The following is a 13,058-nucleotide window of genomic DNA, read 5'->3' as shown; positions in this document are numbered from 1 at the left end:
TGAATCACTGTGCTTATCACTGGGTGACAAGCTGTTATAATATGCTGAAAGCAAATAATATATATATAATATGTAATCAATATATATTATTTCTAAGACAACAACAAACTCTGTAGTGCATCAGATGTCATTTCCTCGTTGTAATTGCTAGCGCTCCAGTTTTGTTTCTGCCACTTCGCCGCACGCACATCCTAAACATTTACAAACATGGTAATTCGTCTATCTTCATTGAATTTGCTGCTGTCGATCCTTGCTAGTTTGATTTCAATAATAAAACTAAAGTTTAGCTGCAATAATACTCTCTGCTGTTTACTGTGTAACAGTAAAATTTTATGTTGCCAATATGTTTCAGACAGCTAAAGAACAGTAGATCAGGGGTTTTCAAACTTTTTAATCTCAGGGACCCCCAAATATGATGATTATTTGCAGGGGACCCCTTTGCCTAAGGTTTAAAGAAATTTACGTATTATTACGGAAAGTATAAATACGTAAACTAAAATTCTGTACAACAAAAAGACATTATAATTCATATTTCACAGGCATGCAAAATGGTATTGTTCTTAAACTATTTATTAGTTGGCAACTCACTATAGCCAGAATGATTGTCGAAATTTTATATTTCATAAAATAAAAAAAACAACAACAAAATATTTACATTAACTGAACAAGATAGCTTTTCAAAATAAGGCAACGGTAGATCAAAAGTTAAACCTAGACATTTGTAATTTCTGTAGTTTTTTCCCCTGTCTTGTATTTATGGAAAACTGCAACATATTTACATGGAACTGGGTACCTTTTGTAATTAAGGCACTGCTTAATTGCTGCTATATTTTCATTAAGTGAAAAAGGAACCTTCTTTCACAGCATTATAATGTGACAAGTTAAACCTGAAGAACAGCATTTGCATTACAAACACAATCAAACCAGTTTGAATCATTCACTGATTCAAAACTCCTAATGGGACGGATGAGCTTGATGGCTTCTACATAGTTTGTCATAACGTGGCTTCATTTTAGTGAGAGCCAGACGCATGTCACTTTCAACCTCCAGACGGGCTCTGTGCTTTGACTGAAGTACTTTTAGTGCTGAAAATCCAGCTTCACACAAATAAGTTGTGGCAAAAGGTAAAAGACATTTTATTGCCTTCTCTGACAACATAGGGTAGTCCTCTCTCACAGACATCCAAAACTCTGATAGAGGAAGAGATGGGAACCTTGTTTTTCTCCCACCATCATTTGACAAGTCAATCAGTTGCTCCTTGGCTGCCAGATCCAGATAAGTGCCAACCCCTGGTGCAAACGGGTCCCTGACAAAGTCAAGGTGGTTATTGTTCAAATCAGGGAAATACTGTTTAAAATAGCCCTGAAGATGTGACAGGTGAGACTGAATTATGGGTGTTATGTTGTCTGCAGTGGTGGAGATGCGCTCCTGGTTGTAGAGAGGAAACATTTCTGTTACTCCTTCTTCCAGTTTGCTTTCCCACAGTGACAATTTTTGCGTGAATGCACGCACCTTGTCTTGTGCGTTCAGTATGTGAACATTGTGCCCTTGCATGCTCTGATTGAGGAAACTAAGATGCTGGAAAAAATCTGCCATGCATGACAACTTCAGTATCCAAGTGTCATCTTTAAAACATTTGGCAAGTTCTAGGTTTTCATCGGAGAGAAACTCTCTCAGCTCTTTGCGTAGCGCGTACACGCGACTTAACACGGCGCCGCGGGAAAGCCAGCGCACCTCTGAGTGGAGCAGCAAACCCTCGTAATCTGCACCCATTTCTTTGCAGAGTAAACGGAAGAGTCTGTGTTTCAATGGGCGCGATTTTACATAGTTCACAGTTCTTATTACATCCTTCAACACTTGATGCAAGTCATCTTCAATGCGCTTGGCCACGAGAGCCTCACGGTGAAGCATGCAGTGTGTGCCAACGACGTTGGGAGCTTTCTCTTTGATCAGAGTCACGACGCCGCTGTGCTTCCCGGTCATAGCGGCAGCACCGTCAGTACACACTCCAATACACCGAGACCAGTCTACAGAATTGTCCGTCATGAACTGATCCATCATATTACATATGTCCTGACCTGTGGTTCTGCCTTCAAGGGGTTTACAGAAGAGAAGTTCCTCAATAAATGTGTCCTTACCGAGAAAACGCACGTAGACCATTAGCTGCGCTTGATTTGCTATATCAGTACTTTCGTCCAACTGCAGTGAAAAGTATTCACTGGCTTGCAGCTGTTCTAAAAGTTGTGACGAAATATCATCGGCCATCTCACTTATGCGTCTGCCTACTGTGTTATCTGACAAAGGCACACAATCTATCTTCCGTGCCGCTTCCTCTCCAAATAACTCTTTGACGATGTCTTTGGTAGCTGATAATAGCAATGCTTCGCCTACTGTGTGCGGCTTCTTAGCACGCGCGATGTGAAGTGATGCCAAATATGACGCTTTTAAACACCTCTCAGGGACTGATGCTTGCTGCCGAAAAAGACTGGCCTGCCGGGCCAAACACATCTCCTGATGTTTGAAATAGTCTGTCGATTTTTCTGCCTCATTGGGATGTTTTTGCTGTAGATGACGTTTGACCTTGGATGGTTTCATGCATTCATTGGAGAGAATCTCTTGACAAAGAACACACTGGGGTCTATCGACTCCCTGCTTTAAAGTACAGGTAAAACCAAACGCAATGTAAGATTTGTCATATTTTCTGCTTTTTGCCTTAGCATTCGCCAAGTCAGATTTGCATAAGTTGCTTGCAGGAGCGGGGTTCTTTAAAAATCTTTCCATCATCTGTAGCTACTGCACAGCCGCTAATTGCTCCATTCAACTGTAACGTTACGTTATGCAAAATGTTAAAGAGCGCAAAGGATTTCGGGATAAACTCATTGCAATTAATAATAAACTTATATAAATACTAAAACTAAATATAGATTATTAATTTAGTCATTAATAATTTTAGAATTGGAAATATTTTTTTTATATTATTTAAAAAAATAATATGTTTTGTTTCTGCCAAGTTTTCGCGGACCCCCTAGCGCCCTCTCGCGGCCCACTGGGGGTCCGCGGACCCCAGTTTGAAAACCCCTGCAGTAGATAGATGCAAATATAACACCATCTGTACACTTTGTAGACAAAAAGCTACCGACTTCCATGACAAACAAAGTAGATACATTAAAAACAATGTAGTTATTACAAATTAAGTCTTTTATTTCTTTGTATAATAATAAATAATGACAATTCCTTCCCATTTTGTAGATAGAGAATATTGCGCTGTAAATATTCACATTCTTTAATCATTGATATATTATTTATGAACTTTGAGAGAGAGAGAACAAAAACTATAGATGCATGATGTGACATTTTACACCTTCTGAAGCACACAGAGATGTTGCATGATAGAAAATACAAAGTTGTGCTTATGACGAAATGATGCAAATAAAGGCATACCAGTTTTTAAAAAAGTTAGCAATACATTTGTTTTATTTAAAACATTCGAATGCATTTTTATATGAACACCAAGTAATACCAAAACCTTTTAAAGCAGTATTACAAATATTCTCATGAATAATCTCAGCTCTTTACACATTAGCCACAATTATGTAATACATTATTGTGCACTTTTGAGAGGATGAACAGAGAGTCTCTGCGGTAACAAAAAATACACCCTGCTTCGAATCTCCTTGGTTTTCAGTGAGTAGAGGATAGGATTCACACAAGGTGTGAGGAGAGATGTCATAGATAAACACACTGATCTTACGTTAGAGTTTATAATATACCCAAATAACCCAAGACTGAAGATAATCACAATGGGAAAAAAGAATAGGGCCACTAATATGAGGTGCTCAGTGCATGTGGCCAGTGCTTTAAAGCGGCTCTGGTTATTCTTCATTCTGAAAACAGCATACAGTATACCCGCGTATGTGAGGAAAATAAAAGCAAATGGTATAATAACAAAAAGTATATTTGAGGCAGTGCCAAAGTTAAACTGAGATGCCGTGTCGCTGCAGGCAACTCTTAAAACAGGAGCGTAATCACAAAAATAGCTGTTGACCTGGAGAGAGCCACAGAATGAGAGAGCTGGGATGGATAAAGTGCCGTATAGTGATATACTAAAAGAAAGGAACCAGCTTACACAGATAATATAAGTCATTCTGGTGTTTGTGTTTATGGATTCGTGTCTTAAAGGAAAACAGATGGCAATGAACCGGTCATAAGAGAGAATACACAGGGAAAGTGCCTCTACTTTTAAAAACGTATAGTAAGTGTACATTTGCACAAGACACAGCTTGAACGGCATAAAATTGTCAAGAACGATGTAAATCTTAATCATGCCAGGCACCAGAGAAGTGCTGAGAATAAGATCAACCACAGCCAGATTACCAACAGCCATGAACTTTGGCACATGCAGACGCTGATCATAGACAATAATGGAGATCAGAAAGACATTGCATATGACTGTGATCACATACAGCACGGTGAGGAACATGACATAGACATTACTGTAAGGCACTGAACTCAATGCGACAATGTAAAATCCTGCAGGCTGTATGATGGAGCTGTTTTGACCAGAACTGATGGCGTTTTGCATTGCTTTCCTCTTTATACAATCTTCTTTGCAGTGTGTGTTGCTTTCACTGCTAGAGAATCCTGCGAGAAACATTCACAAACACCCAACGCTGTACAAATCTATTCATTTATCACACAGGCCTTTATCACAGGATGCAACAAGAAAAATAACAATGAAAGATACACTTAATATGTTCCAATGATTGCTGTGGTCATACACTGAATGAAAACAGACCATACTGCTGTCTTCTCTGCAGTTTTCACCTCTGCTTCACAGTCTGGGGTCGCTGTGAATCCTGAGTGTTAAACAGAGAATCTATGGGCAATATGTTGTCCACTTTGTCCTCCAGAGAAGTCATTAGAAAAGAAGCAACAATAACAACTGTAACTCTTCAGAGAACACATTCATTAGCATGTTTAGCTACACTAATGTTAGATATGATGATCACTAATTATGTGTTTTGGTTCATTTCTTTTGGTTAATTTTGTAACAGTAAGCACAACAACAATAAAATCTCAAGGTCACATTACAGAGGTAAAATCAAATATATGAAAAAAGCTAAACAATCTAAAATGAACTCATCCTTTTGATTTATTTTGTAAGAAGCTAAATTATCATTTGCATTTGTTTATTTCAAGAGTTCACACTTAGATACTGTTTGACAACTTGTTAGCAAGTTAGCAGGTTTGGCATGCTGTCCCGGGAGAGAACACTGAGCTCGGAGATAGCTGAGCCCAGGGCTCCCGCCAGGTCTATAAAGCATGTGAGGGGAGTACGAGGTCAGGTGTTCTCGAGAGCTCCCCTCGGCAAAAGAGGAAAGGAGGAGAAGGGGTGGATGGGGGGTTTCTTCGAAAAACGAAGATATGGGTGTAGATCTTAGCTAGGTTATTTATAGTGAGTTTGGATCGATCCGATTAGCTAGCTAATGAGCGTAGATGAGTGGCCAGCTGCAGTCAATCATATCACGTGCTCCTCTCGAAATTAGTTTGTGAAACTTCATATAGAAAAACATGTCTTTTTGATTCAAGAAGGTCCATACTGACTCCAAAGGCAGATACTGATAAGATCAGGGCCTGGTATTTGGACTTTGGGGGTTTTATGATGTGGTCACATGTTGATTGGTCAGTTTGAATGTCCCAGCATTTGGGCTTTAGTCACATGGTCAAGAAAGAGACAAAATAGGTGGTAATCTTGGGCTCTGGCTCTTTTCCTGGCCTGTCTTTTCCTGCTCTGCTCCTCTCCTCCTCTGGAGTCTATCTTCTCTGACTCTACTGCAATCAGGCTAACTTCTGGGCCTGCTCTCTTTGTCTCTCTCTCCCTCCCTTTGTGTCTCTCCTTCTACCTCTGGTAACTTTAATTTTACATTTAAGCTGGGTACAATTTTCACCATATGTTTTCATCATTCCATATTTTGTCATTTTATACAGTTATTTTGTAATTAATTCAGTTGTAACCATAGAGAATTATTGTCATTAAATCATTTCATTTTCAAGGGAATTACTTTCGATTTAACATCAACATTTAATTGTTCCATATTGCAATACAATACAATCACATAATATTGATGCTCTCCCACATTTATAGCTATTAATACTGCCCTTATTTCCGTTTTTGATATGAGATTGCAGAAGAATGGTTTGACTAGAAATGTACAGTTTTTTACCATCATGCTGATCACTTTTAGTCACTCGGCAGAACTACAGTTCGCTGTGGTTTAAAAACTATTCTTACAATTTTATGTAATCAACAGAATAAATAAAAGATCACCGGCTCTTTACTCTATGCAGATTTATTTACATATATAGCAACAAATGTTAACCAAAGTGCTTTACAAATCAAACAACACACAGAAGCTACAGTAAACCATGTAAAATTAATTACAATCAAATGCAAAAGGCAAAAGATGATTTTTTAAAATGAGATTTGAAGATTTGGAGGAGCAGGATCGGATATAAAACGATCAACTATTCCACAGATGAGGGGCTGCCACAGAAAAAAGCTTATGCAGTCTCAATTTGATTTTATTCAAGACTTGGGAAAAACCAGCTGAAATGTTTGTGCCGACGGAAGGCTTCTGGACAAAGAATGCAGGCTAAGAAGCTCACTAACTGGTTAACCAGACCACCTTTAAAAACAAATAACAACAATTTATGCTGAATGCTAGATTTGACTGGGAGCCAGTTAAGGAGAAGCACTTTAGCAACGAGACCAGCAGCGTGTAAGTACATTTAGACTTGTTTTCAGTTGTTTGTGTATGGTTCGAGGACACTTAGACTTGTTTTCAGTTGTTTGTGTGTGGTACTAGAAAGTTTACTCACTGTTTCCTTGGTTACTGTAAGAGCTTGTGTATGGATCGCCGACGGTTTTGCGCCCCCCGCCTCAGTTTCTGGTGTTTTTACTCTCGAGTCGTGTCCAAGCGCCAGGTAAAGTGTATATATTCAGCGCATAGGTTTAGTTAGTAGGAGAAGCACTTTAGCAACAAGACCAACAGCGTGTAAGAACATTTAGACTTGTTTTCAGTTGTTTGTGTATGGTTCGAGGACACTTGTTTTTAGCTGTCTGTGTGTTGTTCTAGGACACTTAGACTTGTTTTCAGTTGTTTGTGTGTGGTACTACAAAGTTTATTCACTGTTTCCTTGGTTACTGTAAGAGCTTGTATGTGGATCGTGGACGCCCCACTTGTGTGTTTCACCACACTTTTCATATGAAATGTCCAAACATTTTAGTTATTAAAATTAGATATTTTACTATACAAATTATATCCGGACTGTATGAATGATCTCTGTTCTGATGAGCCCAAGGCTGCTCTCATCTCATGAGGTTAGGTGATAATGAGTGGAGACACAACATAAACACAACAATGATCATCTCAGAGTGAGCTAATTAATCTCCCCAAACCCAGAGATGTCATAACACTCTCAGGAGTTACGTGAAAAAGAGGAAGTAGAAAAAGAGCATCAGAGTCCTCAGTCAGACTTTTGAAGTCTGAATTATAAGAGGTCAATTGAGGTCAACCTAAATGTTTAGTTTATTTGTTCATTACTGATCATTTTCATACATATTCAATGAGCTAATCTCATCATGATTATTGAGGGTGGGAGAGAGGTCGTGATGTAAGGTGAGATCAAAGTCAGAATAAAAACTGCATCATTTTCCATCACTATGATTTGTTTTAAGCTCAGCAAACAGAAACAGATTTTAGTATCAAATATCCTGCCACAAGGTAGTTGTTCCAGGTTTATATCAAACAAAAATTAATATTCTATCACTATTTACTTGCTTTCAAATTGTTCCAGTTTAAATTGATATTGCTTTTCTTTTTAAAAACAAAAGGATTTCCATCTAATTTCATTATTTCGATTTTGTCAAGCATTCAAATTTCATATCAGCAACACAAAAGTAGTCAATATGTCTTATTTGTGACTTTCTAACTGTTTTGAAATTCTACAATAGCTTTACACAATAATATGAATTCATAATTGTGTGAAGAGTCCAGAGATAGCAAAAGCATACAAATCTTTTACTTAAGTAGAAGTAAGATACTCATGTTTAAAACGACTTTGGCTAAAGTACTCACTACACTTTTGTACTCAAGCAAAAGTAACGAAGTACGGCCTCAAAAATGTACTTAAGTAAAAAGTACCCAATACTACTATACGTTTTACTTTTACCAGGTAGGTAAATATCCGGTTTCCCCCATGTATCATTATCCTGATGCAAACTCAACGTTCATTGTGTAGTTTTGCGGCTGTTGGATCAAAACAACAGCTGCCATTCATTTAATATTGCCACTCCAAAAATAATTCAGTAGGCCTGTATATCTTTACAAATGATGTCTTACATGTTACATTGAATTCTGTCCAAAATACAATGAATTTTTTGTTTGAATATCTTTTATTGAACATTTTTATTTGCAAACTTTATTTTTTTTGCTTTAGCAGCTCTCATACATAACTCATCATTTTAGTGCTTTTTTTCCAAGCATAGAAGATTGCGACACAGTTTGTGGATGTTCGTTGAAATGGCGGATTTGGGAAACGCCAAATCAATCATCTATGTTTGTAACAACGCAACTTGCGACCTTAGTTGGCTAACAATAGTTTTCAGAAACACACCCCTGTGCAGCACACAAAGATCTGATCTCACCATCATCCTGAATGAGGTGTGAAATTAACATCGAGCCTGAAATACATATACACTGAAAAAAATTAGGGATTATTCCTTGGATTTACTAAATTTTTTACATTAAGTGGTTGTAAACAATTTATTTGGGCTGAATTTAAACAAACAAATTAAGTTGAACATTATTAAACTTAGTTTGTTTGTTTAAATTTAACACAAATTAATTGTTTGCAAAAGTTCTGCATGCAACACTTTTTCAGTGTATATTTTAAATACAAATATTTTTCTTTCTATTACAAAACTATATTAAAAGACTTGCACTTTTGGATAGGAAAGATTTCATACTGTATATTTCAATTTCTGATCTGCAAGGTCTCAAACAGCTAACAGAATGTTCTTTATCTGAAATCAAATTAATACTGTAAATTACTTTGTGAATTTTACAAATACAAGAGATACAGAGATTTCACCCAAAAATTGTAGATTTACTTACTATTTACTGTGGTTTTACACCGTTATAAGTTTCTCTCTTCTTTTGAATACAAAGTAAGTTATTTTAAATAAAGCTGAATGCCTGTAAAGATGATCATAGAAAAAAAATACTATGAAAGTCAATGGGTTTCAGATTTCTTCAAAATATCTTTCTTTGTGGTTTGGAGGAAGTGAAGCATGAGGAAATGATGACAGTTCAGTTTTCAGTTTTGAGTAAACTATCCCTTTAAAGGAACGATCGATGCAGTAACCTTTTGTTTATTGTGAATTGTTGCTATTGAATGCTAATAATTACTAGATAACCACAGAGCGAATGCAGAAATGGAGATGTAAAGTTATGCATTTTAATATCAATCAATATGATCACAGAAAGCCTTGAAGAAAACATTATAAATGATCTCATCACTTTACACTCAAGCCACAACTATGTTGTAACTTAATGCCCATTCTTTAGAGGATGAACAAATAGTCTCCGGGTAAACAAAGAATAAACCCTGCTTCGAATCTCTTTAGTTTTCAACGAGTAGATGACAGGATTCACGCAGGGCGGGAGAAGGGATGACAAAGACAAACACACCAAACCTACATTGGGGCTCCAAATAATTCCAAAAAATGTGAGATTGAAGATAATCACAATAGGAACGAAGTATAAGCACACTAATACAAGGTGCTCTGTGCATGTGGCCAGTGCCTTGAAACGGCTTTGGCTGCTTTTCATTCTAAACACAGCTCTCAGTATCCCTATATAAGTAAAGAAAATAAAAATTGAAGCTACCCCTATAAAAAGTATAGTTGCTGCGGTGGCATAGTTCAACTGTTGTGTTATGTCACTGCAAGCAAGCACTAAAACCGGAGTATAATCACAAAAATAGCTGTTCATCTCATTAGAGCCACAAAAGGATAGTGTAAGGATGGAAAAAACAGCATAGAGTAAAGTAACAACACAAAAGAACCAAACTGCACTGATTATATAAGCCATTCTGCTGTTTGTATTTATAGATTCGTGTCTTAAAGGGAAACAGATCGCAATGAACCGGTCATAAGAGAGAATACACAGGGAAAACGACTCTAGGCATGTACAAGTATAGTAAATGTACATTTGCAAAAGGCAGAGATTGAAAGGCACAAAATTATCCAGAGCAATGTAAGTCTTTATCATGCCTGGCACCAGAGCAGTGCTGAGAATAAGATCAACCGCAGCCAGATTACCAACAGCCATGAACTTTGGCACATGCAGACGCTGATCATAGACAATGATGGAGATCAGAAAGACATTGCATATGACTGTGATCACAAACAGCACGGTGAGGAACATGACATAGACATTACTGTAAGGCATTGAACGCAAGCCAACGATGTAAAATCCGGCAGGCTGAATGAGGGTGCTGTTTGAAGAAGCGATGTTGTTCTGCATTGTAGCCGTTTTTTTGCGACCTGGCTTTTTTAAAGTGTGTTTTGCTTTCAGTGGATGGGAAACCAGATACCTGTGAGAAAAGCAAAGCAATGCGAAACAAAAAGCCTGTGGTTTACAAATACCTGTTATTTGTTCAGCTTTAAACAACATTCAATGAGAAATCTAATGATTATATATTTAGCATTTTACACTTTTACTACACCGAGCCGGTCTAGTGATACTTACATGAGAAGTAGTTGTGGTGGTTTGTAGATGATTCTGAAGCTTCTGCTTCACAGCAGAAGATCTAGAGAATATTTTCAGGCAATGGGCTATATTGTAAAGGTTTTTTCCTCCAGAGGGGTCATTAAATGGGAAAGAAGCTCCGGTTAACAGTCTTGAGAGAAAAGACATTCATTAGTGTTTTTACTTCACAAATGTGATCTTATTGATGGTATTACTAATTGGTTTAAGTGTCACTAATTAGTTTGCTTGTTTTTGAGCTCATTTTTGTAACAACAATAAAATTGGATTAAATTGTTATCTCTTTAATGACCTCAAGAGGCAATTTGGTTCTCAGCAATTGTCCCCTTGCTAAACCAGGGGTTTTCAAACTGTGACATTGAGAAGTGCACTCGAGTAAATTATGATGACGATTCTTATGCGTTCACTAGAGGGAATAATATGATTAACGTTAGCTCTACAGCTAACTATCAGGCACCTGCAGAGTTAATGCATTCCAGTAAAATATATACAAATAAAACAGAGCGGGTGATTTTTAAAACTAATGGCGGTGAATGAATGAAAGTAAAACTGGTGAGCGTCTCAAAAAAAAGTGCCCCTCTGAATCAAATCAGCAGGATGCCCTTCTGGATCTTTCACTTCCTTTGAAGACTACTGACAACGTCATGGACATCAGTAATAGTTATCTGCCTTAATCTGAATAAGACAATAATATAATTACGTGAAGTGCTTTTTGAATGTTGCGTCACCAGACTATTCAAGTTTCCTGCAGAGTCTCATCTGGGTTGGGTGTTTCATCTTATATTTGTTGACTTTAACTGCAGTTCGACAGTTTAACTTTCACTTATGAACATTTCATTCATGCCCCCGTGACAAACTGAGGTGTTAGACGTGAATTATTGATACCGTACGTCGAATGGAAAGAAAAAAACTTCCGCATTTCGTGATGTGTGTGTGTGGTCCTTTACTGACAGACGTGTGTGTGGATCTTTTCACAAAATGCGGTGAAAAGTCCTACATGACAGTAATAGACTGATTGCGGTGTTTACTTCAATAATGCCACTAATATCTGCATACTCCACGTCTTAATTCCATTTCTGTTTAGTTCAGTTATGTATTAATCAGATGAAAGTAATCAAAAATCGCTGTTTACATGGTGACTCTTAACTAGAGTTTTGTCTTAATCCTATTGAAATCGTATTGTTGCCAATGTAAACATACTCAATGTACGACTCAACCACACCGTCAGGGCTTTGCGAACTTGGCTTTGCGAAGCAGCATTTTCTGTATGTACGTACATCAAGAGCAAGTATGCTATGGCTCACACTTATTGACAGTGGAAGATGATTTACGGTTAGTCGTGTCAGGAATCCGACCACAGATTAGCATGTTGTCCTCACAGAAACTGGCTCAGCCATCACACTGAATCAGGTAAGGTTTTTGTTTCAATGTAATAAATTCTTTAAATGCACTTTAAATGCAGCAAGTACTATGTGAATGATGTTTGAGTGTGCATTATAATTTTGGCTCGAGGGAGGGGTGCCGGAGGTGGGGGGTGTGAGTGAAATTGGAGAAACTTGTTGGGGCGTGTGTCCTAAAAATGTGAAAACCCCTGCGCTAAGCCACACCCGAAAACCGCCACACACCAATCATGGCTTAGCAACCCAAGCTACGCGCAGGAGGCCTGTCAATCTTTCAAGCAAGGGAAACAAACTAAAGCATATGGATTGTGCAAATCTATCATAAAAGATTAGACAGGGTGGTAGATTTTTTTTTCATTTCCAAAACCTTAAACCCAAAGGGAGAAATGCCACCGTGGATCAAGCTCTCCGAGGGGCGCTAACGGAGGGTAGTTAAGTTGGTTTTGTTTTCGATATTCCTGACACATTCAGTAATAGACTGCAATAACCCACACACCTCTTAAAAGATTTAATTTTATACAAGAATACGAAGCCGGTAATGTTTTCCAGCTGTCTGTTTCAATTTTTTTTGCTTGATATTATATATATTATGAGCACTGCTTTGTTAAAGCCCTCGCCATAGTAGTCATATAATAGCAATCATTTTTCCATCTGTTTCAAGCTACAGATATTTAATATTACAAATCAACAGAACAAAACCAAGATGTATTCGCAATCTAAACATTGCGATCAATATACTTCACTCGCAGCTGTTTTTCAGTCATTTCTATCCCTCACGGCCATGTCAGAGCTACAATTCACAGATGTTAAAAACATAACAAAGGAA

The 13,058-nt window shown here is 37.6% G+C and overlaps 3 protein-coding genes across 3 annotated transcripts; all 3 read right to left on the bottom strand.

Annotated features, from left to right (window-relative positions):
* Nucleotides 1–954: 954 nt before the first annotated feature.
* On the bottom strand, nt 955–2,595 carry LOC137490401 (zinc finger BED domain-containing protein 5-like). The gene has a single exon (XM_068219288.1). It carries the CDS (start codon nt 2,593–2,595, stop codon nt 955–957), a length of 1,641 nt encoding a protein of 546 aa, XP_068075389.1.
* Nucleotides 2,596–3,601: 1,006 nt separating this feature from the next.
* On the bottom strand, nt 3,602–4,582 carry or41a1 (odorant receptor, family 41, subfamily A, member 1). The gene has a single exon (NM_001128407.1). The coding sequence runs from the start codon at nt 4,580–4,582 to the stop codon at nt 3,602–3,604; it is 981 nt and encodes a 326-aa protein (NP_001121879.1).
* A 4,915-nt stretch (nt 4,583–9,497) lies between these two features.
* or41a2 (odorant receptor, family 41, subfamily A, member 2) lies at nt 9,498–10,860 on the bottom strand. Its single transcript, NM_001098773.3, has 2 exons — nt 10,815–10,860; nt 9,498–10,659 (listed from the first exon to the last, which is right to left on the bottom strand). Exon 2 carries the CDS (start codon nt 10,587–10,589, stop codon nt 9,612–9,614), a length of 978 nt encoding a protein of 325 aa, NP_001092243.2. The 5' UTR covers nt 10,590–10,659; nt 10,815–10,860; the 3' UTR covers nt 9,498–9,611.
* Between the last annotated feature and the right edge of the window lie 2,198 nt (nt 10,861–13,058).

The sequence above is a fragment of the Danio rerio genome, chromosome 10 (assembly GCF_049306965.1).
Source record: "Danio rerio strain Tuebingen ecotype United States chromosome 10, GRCz12tu, whole genome shotgun sequence".
In the NCBI taxonomy this organism is placed as follows: Eukaryota; Metazoa; Chordata; class Actinopteri; order Cypriniformes; family Danionidae; genus Danio; species Danio rerio.
Note: the sequence above shows the minus strand (reverse complement) of the source record. Positions and strands in the feature narration are given on the sequence as shown.

Excerpts from the sequence above, each read along its gene's own strand:
- LOC137490401 (XM_068219288.1), bottom strand. The coding sequence starts at position 2,595 with ATGAAACCATCCAAGGTCAAACGTCATCTACAGCAAAAACATCCCAAT.
- or41a1 (NM_001128407.1), bottom strand. The coding sequence starts at position 4,582 with ATGCAAAACGCCATCAGTTCTGGTCAAAACAGCTCCATCATACAGCCT.
- or41a2 (NM_001098773.3), bottom strand. The coding sequence starts at position 10,589 with ATGCAGAACAACATCGCTTCTTCAAACAGCACCCTCATTCAGCCTGCC.